The sequence below is a fragment of the Nanorana parkeri genome, unplaced genomic scaffold (genome assembly GCF_000935625.1).
Source record: "Nanorana parkeri isolate BGI_ZX_2015 unplaced genomic scaffold, ASM93562v1 scaffold527, whole genome shotgun sequence".
In the NCBI taxonomy this organism is placed as follows: Eukaryota; Metazoa; Chordata; class Amphibia; order Anura; family Dicroglossidae; genus Nanorana; species Nanorana parkeri.
The window spans coordinates 242,155-262,686 of record NW_017306795.1 but is presented as its reverse complement, the minus strand read 5'-3'; the positions used below and the strand labels follow the sequence as shown (position 1 = coordinate 262,686).

At 44.8% G+C, this 20,532-nt stretch overlaps 1 protein-coding gene across 1 annotated transcript in view; it reads left to right on the top strand.

Moving 5' to 3' along the window:
• Positions 1-20,532, top strand: part of DOPEY2 (dopey family member 2) — an 84,987-nt gene that overhangs the window by 39,246 nt on the left and 25,209 nt on the right. Inside the window, exons 8-19 of the mRNA XM_018561491.1 lie at positions 204-313; positions 652-766; positions 2,341-2,461; positions 4,312-4,431; positions 5,378-5,477; positions 7,659-7,850; positions 11,158-11,818; positions 13,149-13,414; positions 15,578-15,730; positions 16,672-16,772; positions 17,319-17,509; positions 18,928-20,509. Of these exons, the coding sequence (XP_018416993.1) occupies positions 204-313; positions 652-766; positions 2,341-2,461; positions 4,312-4,431; positions 5,378-5,477; positions 7,659-7,850; positions 11,158-11,818; positions 13,149-13,414; positions 15,578-15,730; positions 16,672-16,772; positions 17,319-17,509; positions 18,928-20,509 (3,712 nt within the window). The remainder of the gene's footprint in view (positions 1-203; positions 314-651; positions 767-2,340; positions 2,462-4,311; positions 4,432-5,377; positions 5,478-7,658; positions 7,851-11,157; positions 11,819-13,148; positions 13,415-15,577; positions 15,731-16,671; positions 16,773-17,318; positions 17,510-18,927; positions 20,510-20,532) is intronic.

The window sequence follows — 20,532 nt, the reverse complement described above, 5'->3', positions numbered from 1 at the left end:
TAAAGCTGCTGCCTCTTCTGCCTACCCCTTGGACCAGCCTGATTTCTGGGGTATGACCATGTTCTGTATCTGGCACTGTATACTGGTGTATGATTGGCTGAGGGGGGTTACATCATCGGTGTATGGACTTCCTGGATAAAGGCCAAGCTGTGGACCTACTACATGTGTTATTCGATATTTATATATGGTGTTCCGCATTGTAGGATCCGATATTAAAGGTGGAGTGGTAGCTCCAAAGCTGAAGGCCTCTGTCGGAGAAGAAGAATACGTCTCCAGTTTTTTCTCCAAATACTCAAAAGACTTTTTGGTCCAGGTAAGATTGACATACTACATTGTTAACGTGCCTGAAAGATTGACATTCTAGAATATGATATAATCTGGTTTACATATTTTGCATAAACTACTACTACTAAACCTGGGGAAGAAAAAAAATAAAATATGTAAAGAATAAAAAAGCCGGCAATTATCTAGAAGTATCTGTTTGTAGATTGCCATTACTAAACAGTTCTAAAGGTGCCTTTGATGACATTTTTAAGATAAGAGTTAAATTCCGCTTTAAAACTGAATTTCTGTTGTAAAACTAAGCCGAATATGCAGGTGCTATATCAATAAAAGGTGATAACAACTCAATGTTTCTGTTTTTTACTTCAGGCACTTATGCAGATATTACACCAGAATATCCTCTACTCAGATTCTGAACAAGGTCTACACGTTTATCTGAAGCCTTTCCGAATCCTGATTAGCCTGCTGGACAAGCCTGAGATAGGTAATGTGAGTTGCCTTTCCACAGCTTCCTCAGCGCATTACTTACTCCTAATGTGTGTCACACATTGGGGGGGGGGCCTCATCCTTCTGTTCTCTCACTTAATATTTGGAATATAGAAATACATTTGCTAAAGGCTTAATTACAGACAAACAGCTAATTACATTTTGAAGTACATACAGCCAGGGCCGAATTTACTCTCTCTGCTGCCCCAAGGCCAAGTTCCTCAATACGCCCCCTACCCGCCAAACACACCCACAGTGGAGAATGGCAGAAATGCAGGCTGCATACAAGTGATCTCTGCGACATCACCGAGATCACTTGTACAAAACAAGCGGAGGCTTCCCTGCTGTACATTTAGCTCTGCTTGCCCAAAGCAGGGCTAAATGTAGAAAACAACTACTCGCCCGGCGCCCGGTACTGCGTGTCCCGAGAGTTGGGAGATAGGAATTCAGGAATTCCACACCCCTGCTGCCCCTCTACTCCCTGCTGCTCCCTGCGGCCGTGCCTTGGTTGGCCTTGTGGGAAATCCGGCCCTGCATACAGCAACTGTTGTGATATAGACACCAGAGCCAGATCCTCAACCTCAACTGCAAAAGCACAGCTTGGTTAAAGGAACCCCCCCCTGTGGATTGGACATTGAGGGAGCAGCAGCACACTGAGTTGTTATTTCTGCACAATCTGCTCTCTCCAACTTTTAGCTCTTCCTTATCTGCATGGTGGCATTCCAAGGGACAGGGGATTGCAGGAGGCTGATATCGAGTCAGATATAGATACTTATACTAGCTGCCTTTAAAAATAGATGTCATGATTTTTACATACCTACAGTAATTGGTGTTTTCTGAATTCCTGACTGGACTTTAAGACTATCTCTACCGAAAACTGACACTTTGCTCTGTGTGATAGCTAGCAAGTTGAATCACATGCTAGATTCTTGTTTGCCCAAGTGACCCCTTCCTGAGACATCCCCACCAGAATTTCCAATTGCTGATGCCTTTACAAAGCCAAATAAGGACTCCTATTCCCCTAATGGATTCTGTGTTATGGAGAAAATACAATATATGGACAGAGTAGTATGAAAAAAGCAAGATGGCCATTATGGCTTTGAAGGGGTATAGAGACATAGGATGGGTGAGAGTTTGACTTCTTTGTCATGAGCGTGGTCGGTGTGCAGGCCTGGGCACTGTATCATGGAATCCTCATTAAGGATGAGCTCGGGCGTGTTCGTAGCTCCATGTGCCGAGCCCGCCAGGAAGCTGACAGCGCGCAGCGCCAATCACAGGCACTGAGACATGTCCCGGGTCCGCAGCTGTAGAGATCGGGAAATGTCTCAGTGCCTGTGATTGGCGCTGCGTGCTGTCAGCTTCCTGGCAGGCTCGGCACATGGAGCTGCAAACACGCCCGAGCTTATCCTTAATCCTCATCACTATACAAATCACAGAGCAATATAAAATGCCATTATCTAGTTTAGATACCCAGGGCCCACTGAAAACAGAGTGTCTGTCCCTTTCATCATTTAGTTGGATTTGTCACATGCTGTATTGCTGATGAAATTGAATTTTCTATTTTTGCATCAGGTCCTCCTGTGGTGGGCGATTTGTTCCTGGAAGTGATCAGGGCCTTTTATGCGTACTGCCGGGATGCTCTGGGGACCGATATAAAGCTGAGTTATGCCCAGACTGGCAGCCAGCTCATAAGGTATTAATAGAATTGCAGGGAAGTGCCAAGATCAGAATTCTTGTTAGCGTTGGCTTTACCCTCAATTTCTGCTTCAGTTCCATTCAAAACAGCACCGGTACATTAGAAGAAAAATAATGAAAGCACAGCCTGGACTGACCACACTATAGACCCCAAGCAATCCTACACTGGGTAGAGTGGTGGATGAAGCTGAACTCTGGCCAGAAAAATAAGTCTACCCCTCCACCCGCCCCCAGGCAATCTATAGCTAGTATTAGGACCGTAACTACAGATCACGGGGCCCCATAGCAAAAATGTGATGGGGACCCCCCTAACGACCTCTCTCTGAGCTCCGAGTAATGATGCCAAGATCCCAAATACTCCTCTTATGCATCTGAAGTTGTCTTTACACTGTTGACTTTACAAGGGATTAGAGTCATCAACTGCAACCACTCCTCTATTATTCTGTGTTCTCTTCACATGTCCTATGTTTAATTTGCCTCAACAACTTAACGGGGCCCCTTTTCACCTCCAGGCCCCATTGCAGCCGCCTGGGCTGCTATAGCTATAAGTTACACCACTGGCTAGTATATTTAATAGGTGAGTGAAAAGCACTCACCTCATAGTTCTCCTTTAATCCACAGTCATATGACATCCAATGTCCCAGTCCTCTTATCTTTTGAGCTGCAAAGTGGGTGGCTACTCCTGGCAATGCCAACGTCCCATCCTGGTGATGTGGATGCTGCCCATTAGCTTGTCAAGTCACTCAAATGGTCCTGCAATAATCATAGGGATGGCATTGACATGAGGGCTGACAGCAAGGCTGGCTGACTGCACAGAAACTTTCAAAGAATCGGTGCAGCATAAGATCACAGGACCATTAGCTAAGACATGTATATGTGGTTTTTAGAAACCTTTTTACTGGCCGGAGTTCAGCATGGTTGCCTTGCAGCTCTGGATCTTGGGCTCAGTTCCCAGTCAGTCCACTATAGCGGTCAGTTCACTAAGCTGCATTAGTTATACACTGCCTAACCAAAAAAACTCACACACTCTAATTTCCATCCAAAGCTGCATTCATTTTTCATCAAGATCTTGTAGTGATGATGGGAAAGTCAGACCACTGCACAAAGTCTTCTCTAGCACCTCCCAAAGATTCTCAATGGGGTTAAGGTCTGGACTCTGTGGTGGCCCATCCATGTGTGAAAATGATGTTCATCCATGTGATAAAAATGAATTGAAATATCCAATAGCAGCCTAGCTATTCATTCCCATGCTATCCATTGTTTTTTTTATTATTCTGATGGCAGTAGCTGTCAGAATACAAAAAAAAAACAGCCTATAGCAAGGGAAGCATTAGCTACTCTGCTATCTGCCATCATTTCAAGGTTGGGGTGCCTGTAAAATGGAGCTGGCTCCCCTATGCTGCTTTAACACCCTATTCTCCTCTGAAAAGGCATTCCACAAAATTTTGGAGTGTGTCTGTGGTAACACTAGTTGCCATCGGGTTCAAAGTGCAAAATTGTCATAAATGGCGTTGTATGCTGTTGCAGTAATAGTACCCCTCACTGGAATCACCTGAACTCAATAATTTGATGGAGTGTCCATATACTTTTGTATTTACCACCCATTTGAAACCCTAATAAAGTTGTATAGGGTCATTTCTTAAGACTAGAGTTTCTCAGGAGCTGGAGGGTGAGGATTAAGTCATTTCAGTCAGGAGAGCAAGGGCGGATGGGAAAGTGTACCTTCAATGATAATACACTTACCCGCTACGTTACATTTAGCTCTTTGTCTTTTCATACTGTTTGCCTGTTTCCATGACTTCACTCGTTAAAAGGAAAATATTTTATTCTGATCACTTTGTCTTTTAGTGCAATTAAAGAAAACAAGAATGCTTCAGAAATAATGAAGACGGTCAATCTCCTCATCACTTCTCTCAGCACAGACTTCCTGTGGGATTATATGACTGTGTGCTTTGAGCAGAGCTTCAGGTACATCTACCATAGAATAAATCTGTAGGGTATTAATACAGAGTGGGGTCATTACATCGGAGAAAACTGTAGGGTATTAATACAGAGTGGGGTCATTACATCGGAAAAATCTGTAGGGTATTAATACAGAATGGGGTGATTACATAGGAAAGATCTGTAGAGTATTAATACAGAGTGGGGTGATTACATAGGAAAGATCTGTAGAGTATTAATACAGAGTGGGGTCTTTACATCGGATAAAACTGTAGGGTATTTATACAGAGTGGGGCTCATTACATCAGAGAGATCTGTACAGTAATAATATTGGGTTGGGGTCATTACATCAGAGAGATCTGTACAGTATTAATATTGGGTTGGGGTCATTACATCAGAGAGATCTGTACAGTATTAATATTGGGTTGGGGTCATTACATAGGAGAGATCTGTGGGTATAAGTACGCGGTGCGGGTCATTACATAGGAGAGATCTGTAAAGTATTAGTGCAGAGTGGGGTCATGGCATAGGAGAGATCTGTAAAGTATTAGTACAGAGTGGGGTCATTGCATAGGAGAGATCTGTAAAGTATTAGTACAGAGTGGGGTCATTGCATAGGAGAGATCTGTAAATTGCATAGGAGAGATCTGTAAAGTATTAGTACAGAGTGGGAGCATTGCATAGGAGAGATCTGTAGAGTATTAGTTCCTGGGTGAGGCTGATTACATAGAAGAGCTCTGTAGGGTATTGATATAGGGTGGGGTCATTACAGAGGAGAAATCTGTACAATACAATGCAGACACAGTGGGAAGGAAACACTATAGTTTAGCTGACAGTGGGTAGCGGAATCCTCTATAAATAGGTCCCTTGGTGCTCTGGCTCACAGCTCTGCATATCTGTTGTCCAGTTTTGTACAAAGCCTAAAGACCTGTTCCCATTCAATGAGTAATATTTCCGTCATTGCTTTTTGCAGAAAAAACATGGATTCCACAGACAGTAGATACGTGGGCCGACCCCCCTGTGTGTCTGAGATCTGCACTCTGCTGGTCTTTCTGTTGGATGTTATTCCCCTGGTAAGGGAACTTTGGAATTGTAATCAAACCTTAAATGTATTTATGTTTTGCCAGTTTTCCAACACTCTGTCTTTTTCTGGAATGTGCATATTCAGATCGAAACATCTTTCGGCAAATTTCCCAGAAAAATCTTAGAGGGATTTGTGCAATTTGTACATAAGAAAACGTAGACAGGGGGCAAGGGATTAGGCATAAGTATTGCCTGCGGTCTCCCTGCAGCTGACCTTTTCCCCAGGACTGGCTTACCATGCCTTGTTCTGCACTATGTCTCTGTGTGAAGGTGGCCATCTTGGTAGAGGCAGAGCTTTGCTTCCTCATATGAGAGCAGCCCCTCGATCAGCTAATCGAAGGAGCAGCAGATCGGAAAAGCTTTGTACGACCAGAGCCGACAGCCAGTGATCTGCCCGTTATGTTTGGGTATTCTGACAGGGGTCGGCGGCCACTGTCACAATACAATGCAAACAGCGGGGATTCTTCGATCAACACAGCCGCAGTGTTGATGGAGAAATCTGCTCTGGAGCAGTGTATGGTCACCCTAACATTTATATTCACATCATCAAAACTAGGGATGTTCAGATACCAAGTACCGTACTCGGCACAAGTACAAGTACACATACTTTTCCAGCTCCAAGACAAGACTAGAGAAAAATTAAAAAGTTAGGAGGCAGCTGTCATTTGTAAGGAGCACACGGAGCTCCTGGGATTTGTACATCTCTGTTATAATGTATGATTTTATAAATATAAATAAAGGGATGCACCGATAACACAAGTACTGATAAAAAAAATTTTTAGTGTCATGTGACAGTTTTTCTAAAACAATACAGACTAATGATTTCAGGACAGTGGTGGAGCCCCAGAGCCAGGTCCCCGCTGCAACCACTGCACCCTGGTAGTTCTCATGAAAATGCCAAGTATCTGCACTGGTACATGACTGGTATCTGAACATCCCTAATGAAAACAAGGCTTAGACAAGTGACAAATCCATGATAACAAGACACCTCCGCCCATGCCCCTCATTACAACTTTATTGTGTAGTATTTGTGTGTTACAATTACAGAAGCTGGGTGATCCTTGCACTGCAGATGCTGCTTTGTCTCCTAAAACTATTGGCCTGAGGCAGCAGTGCCTAAGATCTGATGCTGCAGACATACTGCAATGAGGCTCAAGGCACAGGAAGTGCAATGCTGTTTTTCAAGGATGTTGCTTAGGCACACTCAAAATTTCTACATGTTCACTATAAAATAGCAACTCCATTTTTAAGTTCCGGTCCACTTTAGAGGGCCAGCCCACCCCCAAAAGTAATTGTAGCTATTGCTATCATTGTCATCAATCTTTAGTGTCAGATGAACTCTCTTTATCACAAAGCAGTCTTGAGAGAAACTTGGTTGCTGCCATTGCTGATCTGTGCTCAAAATGCAGACCACGTAGCTGTCTTGCTCCAATACATTGAATCACTGACCCCAGAGTAAATTATACAGAGAAGATTTCTTTTAACTTTTCTGGGACTTTCTTGAGCAGCAAACTTGTTCCAAGTCAGTGACAGCTAGTGGGTCAGCATCACAGCCTGGCAGAGAGCATTTCCAGAAGTAGATCAGCAATGGCAGTCACTTTATTCTTCTTAGCACTGAAAGAAAACCAGTTGTATCTGTACGTATGTATATATGTATTTATTTATTACAGGTATTTATATAGCCCCGTCAATTTACACAGCATTTTACGTAATGCACATTCACATCAGTCCCTACCCTCAAGGAGCTTACAACCTAAGGTCCCTATCTCACATACATACAGGGCTGATTTAGACAGGAGCCAATTAACCTTCCAGCATATCTTTGGAGTGTGGGAAGAAATCGGAGTTCCCAGGAGAAACCTACACGAGCACAGGGAGACCATGCAGACTCCATGCAGATAGTGTCCCTACCGGGATTTAAACTGGGGACCCCCAATGCTGCACGGCAGGTGTAAACAAACAGTCCCGAAGTTTCCTCTAAATGTCACGTTTATTACATTTATTCATTAACAATCTAAAAATGTGTTTAAAAACCATCTTCCTGGTTGACTTGAATATATTGACAATGGCAGTTCTTTACTAGAGAGCTATAATCAGATTTTTGCTTGGTTTCTCTATGAAGGGGACCTGTCACAGTCAAAAAGCTGAAACCTTGTTCTCCCTTGTTTCAGGAACTGTATTCCGAAGTGCAGACGCAGTACCTGCCGCAGATGATCAGTTACATGGCACAGTCCCTCTCCGAGAACATGGACAGTCTCAGCCTCCCAGAGCTCACGCAGGCTCTGAAGACTTGCTTCAAGGTGCTCAGCAAAGTGCAGATGCCCCCCGCTTACCTGGATATGGAGTCCATGAGTCCGGATGCTGTAAGCTGCTTCTATACACTTTACACATGAGTGCTGCTTAGAGGTCACAGCCACTTTTTTTTTCTTCTTTCAGTCATCAACATTTAGTTCATGTACTATATAATAAATATACGAATGATTAAACTGAACTCTATTTTAAAGAGTGTGTATATTTTTATACTTTTATGAGGACGGCCAGTTTAGTCCCATTTAGTGGGACAATTTAAATAGGGCCTATGTAGGCCGATGGTTCGCAGGAAAGTGAGGTGTTGCATATAACATGCGTTAGTGTGGTGCCATTCATTTTAGGTGCCACCCCAATGCACTCAGTCAATACACCTGTATTGTTATACACTGCAACACACATTGCATTACACAAAAAGGTACCGTCCAGTTGCATTAGGATGCATTGGCAGCCCATTCATTTCAATAGACATGTTCATGCATTGAAAAGACAGCATTCAAACACAGTGCAGCTCAGAGCAGCATGTGGCTTCTATCAAAGTGTATGTAAACCCAAAACCAAAAATGTAACCTATTGCAACTGACCAGTCCTTCGATGCGGTGGCTGCATTTGTTCTTTGTTTTTTCAGGCTTTTTCCCTTTATTTTCACCTGGTGATCCTGCCAGTAACACACTTCCTGTCCTGGAGTGACAACTGTTTATTGAAAAGGCATAAAAGCAGCTACAAAGATTGCTAACATGTTGGCTGTCATTAAAGGAGAACTATGAGGTGAGTGCTTTTCACTCACCTCATAGTTCTAGCCTACCTGTGACAATGAGACTGTCACAGGTCGGCTCACTTCTCGATCCTGTCACAGCTCTCTGCTGTGACAGGGGAGTGGCTGGATTCCCCGCTCCTATCCGCCAGCGCTGACTGGCGGAACGGACGGGGGAGGGGGCGGGTACAGCTGGCTCTGCCTCTAGATATGCAGAGCCAGCTGTCACTCACGCAGCTAGGCGGATCCAGACATAATTGTCGGGATCCGTCCCGGCTGCGGTGTCTCAGTATACCGCGAGCTGTAGCTCGCGGTATACTGAACTTAGGGTGACGGGAGGACGCTAGTTTGTGTCCTCCCGTTACCCTAAGGAGAACTATGGGGAAAAGCCTTAACCCCATAGTTCTCCTTTTAGGTCCCTTGGTGGACTGAAACATGTTAGCAATCTTTTTAGATGCTTTTATGCCTTTTCAATAAAGAGACGTCATTAAGAGGATTTTTACAAGTGGCAGCTCTTTTCCACTTCATTTTGTTGATTGGGTCCGGCAGAGACTCGTGCTGAGCACCGCGGTCCCCATGGGGTATTGGGTCTAAGAAGGTAGAACGGCTTTATCCTTGCATTGCATGCTAGAGTCAAAACGTTCATTCCTCCAAAACAAAAAAACTTTGGCTGGAGTTACATTTAAAAAATTTACCTGTTCCAACTTCCATACAAATTCAACGTAAGAAAAAACCTACAGAACCTTGTTCGTAACATGGGGACTGCCTGCATAATAAATTTAATGCCTTTTCTAATGCACGATTTAAAAAAATGCTAAAAAATACTTTTTTTTATCCCTTTTATGCATTTGTGAGCTTTGTGCAAAGTATATGTTAGAGTTTATATGTTATAATTGTGTGAATATTGTCTAATAGGCCTTGTAATGACACATGGCATCCATACACTTGTGCATTGGCTAAATCCTTGGTTCTCAACTGGTGGGCCGTGACCCAAAAGTGGGTCACAAACCCCGTGTTCAGTGGGTCGCCGTGTGCCTTCCACTTTTCTAGGCGAGCGGTTCCTCAGCCTCCCCCTAGCACAGGACTGTCAGTTCTCACGCCAAGCAGCTATTCAAAATATGCTGCTCGTTGCCAAGTGTCAGCTTGAGGTGGGGTGGGCTGGGGGTATGGCCGCTAAGGAGCTCCATCCATGCCTGCCTTGCTTACAGCTCACTCGCGTATCCTGTAAAGGTGCCTGGACTGTAGTGACATGTCAATGTGACAATCTGGCTCCTGGCACCTCTACAGGGCATGCAAGGAAGCTGTACAAGTGGATGCACATATGGATGGAGCTCCGTCACAGCACAGCAGCCCACACTGCGTTCCATTGCCGTGCAACTTGGGTCACGACTTAATGACCAAGGACAAATGTGGGTCTTGAGGTTACACAGGTCGAGAACCACTTGGCTAAATGTCACTTGCTGCCCCCTATAGGCTTTGTGTGGAATAGCAGCTGGTTAATCATGTTGATGTGTCAGCTGGTGAGAGTAAGATAAACCAGATGACAAGGGCAGTGTGCACAAAGCTTTGTTATGCATAGTGTTTTGAAGGAAGGTTTTTTTTATTATCTCCTTCACAAGGGGGGGGGGGGGGGCGAGGAAAGGTTGGATCCCCTCTATAAAGTAGCAATTCATTTCTATCTATAGTAGTTCTCTTTAAAGTGTACCTGTCCCTCTCTCTCCTGACACATACACTGTTTGCAGAGGAGCCCTAAAACCCTGTCCTGACAGGACTGTATAAAGTAATGCCGCATGGCAAAATTATAGGTTAATCCAGAAATATAGTCACGTCAATTCATATGCAAATGTGCTCATTGCACCTTTAATGTTTCATCTTATCGCCTTATGTAGGGTACAACATGGAACTTGGCGCCATTCCAGAGTCCCCGTGCTCAACCCGCCCCCTAGTTACCTGTATCGTGGCATGCTCCTCCCCGCAGGCTCCTGTGTATTTTTTAAATTGGCACAGCTGGTTGTGGCTTCCATCATTCATCCACAGAACCATTCACAGGGTGTGTGAATTAAAAAAACTCTGCCATCTGCCAAGAGTAGATCTAAAGAGACTACAAATATGGTGACGTCACCCTGCTTGTAGTCCATTGATATCTTCCTCCAACTCCATCACCAGAGGGTCGTACCTCCATGCGGAGCTACATAGTTTACTTACTAATTTACTAATTTCTTTCATCAGAAGAGGTCATCAAAAATAAAGGGGGTGTCAAGAGATTACCAGTAAATGTACAGTTACACTTTGAAGGGAACCTGATGCAAGCTGTTGTCCTAACCTTGGGTTCCATTACCTAGTCACTGACCTGAAAAAAACACAAAAGAACTGAAGGTCGGGTTTTTGAGTCCTCACTGGCTGCATTCTTCTTCCTGGTCATTAATTTACTAGGAAAGGATGTCCGTCCTAGAGCCTTCACCTTCATTTCTTTTTTGAAGTTAGTGCCCATTTATTTTTGGTCATCTTTGTCCATGTTGCATCTAATGCCTCTGTTTTTGAGGTTAGTGCCCCTTTAATTGTGTCTCCTTAGTCCATGCTGTAACCATTGCTACAATGTATTTTTCCAGAGTCCATCGAAGGAATCTGTGAAGTTGAAACAGAATGGGGACGCAGAGGTGGAGATAGCAGAAGAGGATCCTGTCTACCCTCCTCTGAAATCTGAAGACAGCGGCATTGGCCTTAGTGCCTCCTCCCCGGAGCTCGCCGCGTACCTGCGTATGCCCAGGGTGTGCCCAGAAAAGGGGGATGTCTGGAAAAAGGGTGGCAACGTTCAGAAGACACTGCACTGCATACAAGATCTCATAGCCAACTTTGCCAGCAAACATCTGTTCGGGATTCAGCTGCAGACTGAGAAAAATGGCACCCAGTTGACCCCAGAGAAGCAGGAAGATGTGAAGAAAAGGGGGACGTGGGAGCAGAAGCAGATGACGGCACCGCAGTTCAAGCAGATGCTGGCGGAATTCTTCACCCCGTGGCCGTCAGTGTCTAAACAGAAAAGCGATAAGGTGGAATATTCCCTGTCTGGCTCCCCCAGAAAGAAAATAAATTTGGGGGCCGAGCAAGAGTGGGACATCGACCGCATCATCAAGAACATGGGGGACATGTCCGAGGACTGCCGGGAGGCCTTTGCCGCTGCCTGCCACTTCCTGCTGGACTGCGCTACCTTCCCCGTCTACCTGTCTGAGGAGGAAACCGAACAGCTGTACTCGACTCTCTTCCAAGTACCTGGTATGTGTTGCTGCCTGGCTGCGGGGAAGGTTGGGGTAGGAATAGGCAGAATGTCCTCAGCTGGGCCCTATCCTACCTACACTATGGACAGGGATCTTTTTTATAAAAATGTTACAAAATAGGGATCACTGCGACCTTAAAGGAGTAGAATAACTGTAAGGAGAGTAACTAAGTCCACAGGTAAATGTCTGGGGTGGCTTTAAAAAGATCGCCACTTCCCACTAGCGAAATTTGGGTATGTGGTGGTTGTGTGAACAAAATACAATCTTATATTGAACTGGTGTTATGCACTTGCAGGGTAATACAACAGGTTCATTTTAATACTCCCCTCCCCAGCAAAATATATTTATCTTCCTTTCACTCCCCATTGCCCCATTCAGCCCTCGAAAGCGAGAACAGGAAGCCCTGTGTACTCTTGGCTGTAGCTCTAATCGGAGCTTAAACAGGGTTGGGGGCTCTCTGCCCACCCCATGTGACAGCTCAGGGCCAATCACTAAGTACTGCGTCTTTCAAGATGGAAGTAGTAATGTGGCTATGTACTGCTGGGTACGGTGGTGGGGGGGCATTAAAGCAAACCTGTTAACTCTGCCCTGCATTTCCCTCCTCTAGCCACCTCTGAACTCCAGACTGAACAAATACCGGGCGATTGAATAGGGCAGGGGGTAGGCTGTGATGATAATACAAATTGCAGTAATTCCTGTGGCTTTCAGAGTTTTGCAATGCCTCATGGGACTGGTAGTTCCAAGAGTGCCCAGGTTGCCTACCCCTGCAGTAAGTTATTTGCAACAAATTTGTGGTGGGGTGGATGTAGCTGGAAGCCAAGCACCAAATTAATTCCCTTAAGTGCTGGCCCCACCTTCTAGTTCTAGGATGGCTCCTGTCCCCTAGCATGGTCCCCTAGAGCCACCCTTTTATGCGCGCTCCCACGATCATAAAGATGTACTGATGCTGCTTACTGCCTCCGCCTATATGCACAGTACAGTTAAAAATAGCTATGTATCTAAAGCTGACCCCATGCTGTGTCCAGTGGTGTATTCTAGCATTAGTTCTTACTAAGGATTTTCACATGGTAAAGGGGGCAGAGCTGGAAAATAAGGGATGGAGCTTGTACAAAAGGGGTTGGGCTTGTACACAAGGGGGGGGGGGCTTGTACACAAGGATGTCATCTTTCAGGTGTACCTAAGGTAGAGTGATGTCCAAATAAACCCCTAATATTGAGTGCTGGGTGGGATCAATTCCATGCTGAGTGGAAACTCTTATCAGTTGCATATAAATGTACTTCAGAATGTGTCCACCAGTTCTCATTGACTCCTGTTTGCTCCGGGTTCAGGTGACGCTGGCTTCCCTCTGTGGTTCAAGTCTCTGATGACCGTGTGCTGCTGCGTGAAGGATTGTTATATACAGAACGTTGCTATTTCCACTCTGCTGGAGGTAGTTAATCATTCACAGTCTCTGTCTCTCGTCATGGAAGACCGGATGAAACGCTCCAAGACGTCCGGGTACAATGCAGTCTTTGGAAAGCTACAGATGGTCACCATTCCACCCATCTCACCAGGAGTTCTCAAACTCATAGCTGAGAAGACTGATTTCTACCCCGTAAGTTTCTCACTATTCAGATGTCAGTTGGTTAAGAAATAATGGACTTGGCATGACCTTGTTCTGCAAACAGTTGCAGCACTTTGATTATACAGTGGTACCTCGGTTCACGAACGCTTCTGTTCGCAAACAATTTGGTTCGCGAACAGGAAGTTTGGCAAAATTTTGCTTCCGTTCGCGAACTCCGCTTCGGGTGACGAACACAACGGCAGCCATTTTCATTGCTCTGACACATGGGCATGGCTTCCTCTAGTCGAGATCGCGGCCTGATCACAGTTTGATTTGGTTCACGACCAAATCGTTTCGGAACGAATTTAGTTCGTGAACCGAGGTACCACTGTATATTTAAATAATTTTGTCAGTTCATGTAGCAGTGACTGTGTCTAACGATTAAAAGTTCAGTTTATTAAAAAAAGTACACGTATCGGTAAAAGGCGTTCTGATATCGTGTTGTTTTTTTTGTTAAAAAATATGTGGATATTAGTTTTTCACATGTGGGAAAAGTTGACCCTAGAAGCATTGCTGGTTTTTTACATAATGAACAATGGTGAGTACACTTGGGTATTAGGACGGCCTCCCAATATTCTTTCATTTAAAGGGTTGTTTGCTTTTCTACTGATAAATTCAATAGAAATATGTCACGTAGAGAAAGCGGTGGTGGACATTTTTATAGTTTTGTGGCTATGCAGCATCACTACTTCTTGGACATATGTTGCATCCCGGTTCATATTGGTTCAGCATACTCAAAAGGCTGCCTTTACAATATCTAGCTAGTTTGGGGCAGATGTCTAATCCACAGTTTCACTGCAGCTAGCCTTCTTACACATACAGGTGCCCTACAGATATTTTGACACCACTCTAAATTATTGAGTTGAGGTGTTTCCACTAAAGGTTACTGTTACACTATAGCATGCAAAGACATGTGTTCCTGTGTACAAAACCAGCTCCACAAAGATATGGTTTGGTATGGAGTAACTTAAGTGGCCTACAAAGAGCCCTGAACCCTACTGAACAGCATTGGAATGTTTTGGAAACCCCATTGTGAGCCAGGTCTTCTCATCCAACATCAGTAGCTGACCTCACAAATGATCTTTTGGCTGAAGAGACAGGGAGGACTAAATCCATGTTAATGATCTTGGTTTTGGAACAGGATGTCCAACAAGCTCATATAAGTGTGATAGTCAATGTGTCCACAAACTCTTGGCCATATAGTTTATTTAGGGGTCAGAGGTCACCTGACAGTTGTGCCTGCCCTTACATGAAGCCCCCTACCATTGAGGGTTTATAATGAGGTCAAATACAGAGCCCTGTAATTGTTTACATCTATCTTAAATACATGATGCTGGTATTTGAGCATGTTGTGCACACTTAGGACTTGGGAGACAGAGTGTGAAGGAAGGTAGTTGGCTGGTCAGCAATTGCTCAACTTCTGGTGACTACTGACTGCTAAAGGTGGCCATACACTGTACAACCATCGCAAGACCTTAGTCTTGCGATGGTTGTAAAGTGATTAAAAAAACGTACGATCTGCCCATCTTGGACAGGCAGATCGCACTCTCGATCATCGCAAGCCCGCCCCCCTGAGGGGCGGGCTTGTGATGACCGCAATGCTGAGCGTGCGCGTGCGCACACCGGCCCGTTCGGCATTTGTCTCCCGAGCACCGTTCTAACCAGCCGAAAATCGTACGATTCTCGGCTGGTTATACAACATGCTCCTTAGACAAAAGACGTGCGACCGTACAGTAGAAACGGTCGCACGTCTTCGTTCACACTGTTCGATTCTCGTACGATCGCGGGATTTCCCGCGATTCTCGTACGAGAATCGAGCAGTGTATGGGCACCTTATCACTCAAAATGAAGTGTCAGTTTCAGATAAATAAAGTTTAGTAAAGGGGTATGTGTGGCTTTTTTATAAGTAAACCTGAACAATTATATTCACTTATTGATTATAAAGACTGCATATCCAGATATGTCCTCAATTGGGACTCTTTAACCCTCAGTCTGTAGGTTATGTGTTGAAATGTTTTATTATTTGTACAGAGGAATCCTATTATTTTTATGTGCTCCTTAAATGTGTGCAGGAGAGGATGACATGCCATTTTAAACCCTACATTTTTCACAGTTGCTATTTAGTGAGATAATATAACCGTGTTCTCTTGGCAGAGAGTGGCTCATGTCCTGTGGAATCAACTGAACATGGAGACAAGAGAGCACCATATCACCTGTGTGGAGCTTTTCTACCGACTGCATTGCCTGGCCCCATCCGCAAACATATGCGAGGAGATCATCTGCCAGACCCTGCTAGACAATGATAAGGTAAAACTCTGCTTTTTACAGGCCCCAATACTAAAAACTCAAGACAGTGGCACACTGAAACTGGGGATCCCAGATCAATGGCATACTAAGTTTGGGGATCCTGGAACAATGACACCCTGAACCTTGGATTCTTGGAACAATGGCAGACAGAAGATGGGGATCCCGGAACAATGGCACACGGACACTGGGATCCCAGAACAATGGCACACTGACACTTAGGGCCTGTTCACACGACGTCCGTTTTCTGTGCTGACCTGATCTGTACGCTCCTGCGCTAAAAATGCATCCCAATGTATCCCTATGTGTTTTATGGGCTCCAGTTCTCACGTGCGCAGTCCGTTCAAGTTACAACAGAAAAAATACTGCATGTCACATTTTGTACGGTCAGGAAACGGACCGGAAACGCAAAACGCGTCAAAAACGCACTGCACTGCAGCTAACATACTGACAGCCCCACTCCAGCAAAAAAAATAATTGTTTTTTTTTTTTAAACTGGAACGCATCAAAAACGCAGCCAAAACGCACTGCATCAGTAGCACCGCGTCTGCAGATCTGCACCTGATCAGGACCTGATATCATGTGAACAGGCCCTTAAGATCCATGACACACTGACACTTGAGACCCCAGAACATTTGTACACTGACCCTGGAGATCCCATAACAATGACACGCGGACATTGGAAATCCCAAAACAATAGCACATCAACTTTTGGGATCCCAGAACAATGGTAAACGAACACTGGGGATTCAAGAACAATAGCACACTGGCACTTGAAATCCATAAACGAGGACACACTGATACTTGGGATCCTAAAAGAATGGCACACTGACACAAGTTCCATGTACAATGGCACCCTGCCTCTACTAACATGTGAGGCCATAGAATATTGGTGTACTAACACTTGGGGTGCAAGTTTTAATCTTTTCCATCTTTCTCCTCAGGTGATCAGGTTGGAAGCTCTGTTCCGATTCTCAGTAATCTGGCATCTGACAAGAGAAATACAAGGCAGCCGTGTCACTTCTCACAACCGATCCTTTGACAGGTGAGGAAAATGCAAATAAGATCATTACTTGTTTTTAAGAATCCAATTCTGGAGGCCTATGTTTTAGTCTGAATGTCTAGGCCTCTTTTTCTTTATGACTACCATTTGTTTTTCATCAGTGTTTCTATGATATATTACAAATAAAGGATGGCGAGTCACATTTGCCAGACTCGTTTTGCCACAGATCTGAATTTCACATTGTTTATTGGAAGCAATATTTATAAAAGTATACAGTGTGCCATTGCTGCCCTCCTTTCTAAGTAATACTAGGTACCTGGCTGTCTTTGGCTTCAGGACTTTTTATATGACTGACCTCTGAACCAGCATTCAGCAAGTAAACTCAGGAACTGAAATCCAAACTCCTGACTAGCAAACCTGTTTCGTGTCAGAAAGCATTGAAGCCAGGGAGCTCATATCACAGACAGGGAAGTAGCATTTTTGGAAGGAAATGGAAATTTGCATATAAAAAATAATGAATGAGCCAGCAGTAGGTGATTTGGGCTGTAGCCACCTTTATTTGTTAATTACATTTGTTCTGCTCTGCAGGTCCCTGTTTGTCGTCCTCGACAGCTTGAACTGCGCTGACGGAGCTATCGGCGCAGCCGCTCAGGGCTGGCTGGTTCGGGCCCTCTCTTTGAATGACGTTGCTCGGATTCTGGAACCCATATTATTGTTGCTGCTCCATCCAAAGACACAGAGAACATCTATCTATTGCATTAAGCAGAAGAACTCCTCAGGTATATTATACAGCTGCCAGCCCTGTCGAGGTTTTTGATGGCATTAATTCAGCAAGTATTACTTTTCTTTTAAATTGTATTTGCCTAAAGCCTTGGTTCTCAACTGGTGGGTCGTGACCCAAAAGTGGGTCGTGACTCCGTGTTCAGTGGGTCACCGCGTGCCTTCCACTTTTCTAGGTGAGAGTCTTCAGCTTGAGGTGTGGTGGGATGAAGCTATGACCGTGAAGGAGCTCCATCCATTCGTGCATTGCTTACAGCTCACTCACGTGTCCTGTAGAGGTGCCTTGGCCAGCGTGACACTACATTCTGGCTTCCGGCACCTCTATAGGGCACGTGAGTGAGCTGTACATATGAATGGAGCTCTGTCGCAGCACAGCTGCCCACACTGGAGGATCCACTCCAGTTCTTGTAAGGTAGGGAGACTGGGTGGATCTTAAAAAAAGAACAAACATGTTATTTTTTTGGGAGTGTGTCTGTGAGATTGGCTCTGTGATTGTGTGTGTCTGTTAGTGTTTTTGAGGGCCTGTTCACACTAGTACAGTGCGTTAATTGCACAGTCCTGTGCGATTAACACACATTACCATGCAATCGCACCAACAGCTTATGCTGGTGTGCGAGGTGTGTTGCATTGCCATTCATTTGAATGGCACCCCAACGCACCTCCCACCCACAGTTCGATCACCCACACTGGAACGCACGGTACCGCAGTGCCATACATTCCAGTGCTGTGAGACTTGGGTCATGACTTAATGACTGAGGACAAATGTGGGTCCTGAGGTTACACAGGTTGAGAACCACTGGCTTGATGGACTGTACTTTTAGTACAGGTTATCTTTTAATGAGTCCCCCGCAACCCATTTGAGTGTACCCTGCCTGATTACATACTGGACTTCCTCCCCGTTCCACTGATTTTCACTGTCATTCACAAAATGTCTCTATCGGCTCCTCTTCTTAGTGCACATGTGTGCAGCTGCCCTATTCATGTCTGTAAGAGAGTTGTACTCTGGAGGCCACCATGAGTACAGCTCTCCCATAGGAAGTGCAAGCAGAGGGTTAAGGACTAGTAGCTAGTATTGGTCTCTCCTGTAGCGGATCTTTCCCCATTACTGACTTACCATTCCTTGGGGTGCCACCTTGCTAGAGGCAGGGCTTTGCTTCCTTATGTCAGTGCGGCCCACTAATGACTGGTAATCTGATGACTGGTGGAGTAATAGTAAGGAAGCAGCAGGAGAGGTGTGGGAAGCACAGACCCCAAAAAATGAAAGAAGCAGGGAGATTTGTAGACAAATGTTTACTTAATAATCCTAATTCTAGTGAACCGGGACCTTTTTGAACACACAGAATGGTCTTTAATGGATGTCTAAATTAAGATACATGCGCCAAACAATACTTTCATTTATCTTTTACTTTACCTGTAGAAGAAATCAGCTACTGGTGCAGAAGGAAAAGATCTTCATTGAAGGATGCCGTAGGAATTCAGGAAATTCCAGAGAGTAATTCTGAAGAAAACTTCCCCCAATTTAACACGGTTGACAGAGAGGCCATTTGGGCTGAGGTTGAGAAGGATCCGGAAAAGATAAAGAACGAATGGGTCCCAGATAACACTGAGCCTCCATTTTGTGGGGACAACGACCAGCAGGACAGTGAACACACAGAATCTGCAGACACCAGCATTGGGCAAAGCGCTAGTGAGAACTCCTCTTTATTCACCCCTAGCTCTGTAGACATCAGTAATGACCAAGCATGCAGTGACAACATTGATGGCCAAGGTTTTTCTAGGCCTCCCGGGCAGCCAAACATGACATCTATGAATGCAGCTAGACCTAATGCATTGTTAAACTTGGTACGTACCGAGTCTGATGCGACACAGACCTCAGAATCTCTCTCTAGTGATGATGAAGCAGAAGTGGAGCTTCAGGCAATCAGAAGCACCAAACTTCTGAAACAGCAAAAAGAGAAAGAGGAGATGATTGAGGCCTTGTTCAAACATATCCTCCTCTACTTGCAACCCTATGACTCCAAGAGGGTCTTGTATGCCTTCTCTGTTTTGGAAGCTGTTCTCAAAACCAATCCAAAGGAGTTCATTGAAGCTGTAGCTAGTACCAGCATGGACACCAGCTCCACCGCACACCTCAACTTAATTTACAACCTTCTTGCACGCCATCAGGAGGCCCTAGTTGGACAAAGCTTTTATGGCAAGCTTCAGACGCAGTCCCCATCAATGTGTCCTCATTCTTTGCTTATTGAACTGTTAACGTACCTCTGCCTAAGCTTCCTACGTTCCTATTACCCTTGTTACCTCAAAGTCAGTCATAGGGATGTCCTTGGCAATAGGGATGTACAAGTAAAGAGTGTGGAAGTTCTTATTAGGATGATGTCTCAGCTGGCCACAGTGGCCAAGAACTCAGATGGTAAAAATGTTAACTTCATCTATAGCCTGCTTGAGAGGTGCAAAGTCCAAGAGTTTGTCCTTCTGTCTTTGTCTGCTTCTATGTACACGAGTCAGAAGAAATATGAACTGTTGTCACTTGGTGGAAACAGAGACCTAGGAGACGAAGGCTTGTTTGAAGAGAGTGTCATTAATTTTGGTCAGGACCAGATTTGGAGTGAACATCCTCTTCAAATTGAGCTTCTGAAACTGCTCCAGGTTCTGATTGTTCTTGAACATCACCTACGTCAACTTCAAGAAGACCAAGACTCACCAGTGGACCTCTCGAAGGAATGGCATCGGGGGGTAAATTTCCAGCAGTCTATAAATGCTATGCAGTATGTACAGTCCCATGCAATCACGTCCCAAGGCTTGTTTGTCTCTGCTGTTGTAAGAGCGCTGCGCCCTGAGTATGGCTATGGAATGCACCCACCCTGGGTGGCCCTGGTCACATCCTCCTTGCCTTATTTTGGAAAATCGCTGGGTTTAACTGTCGCTCCATTTGTTGCACAAATATGCAAGAACATAGATGAACTTGTGAAGCAGTATGAAAACGAGTCCGTAAAAATAAGGTAAGTTTAGGTGTGTTTACACA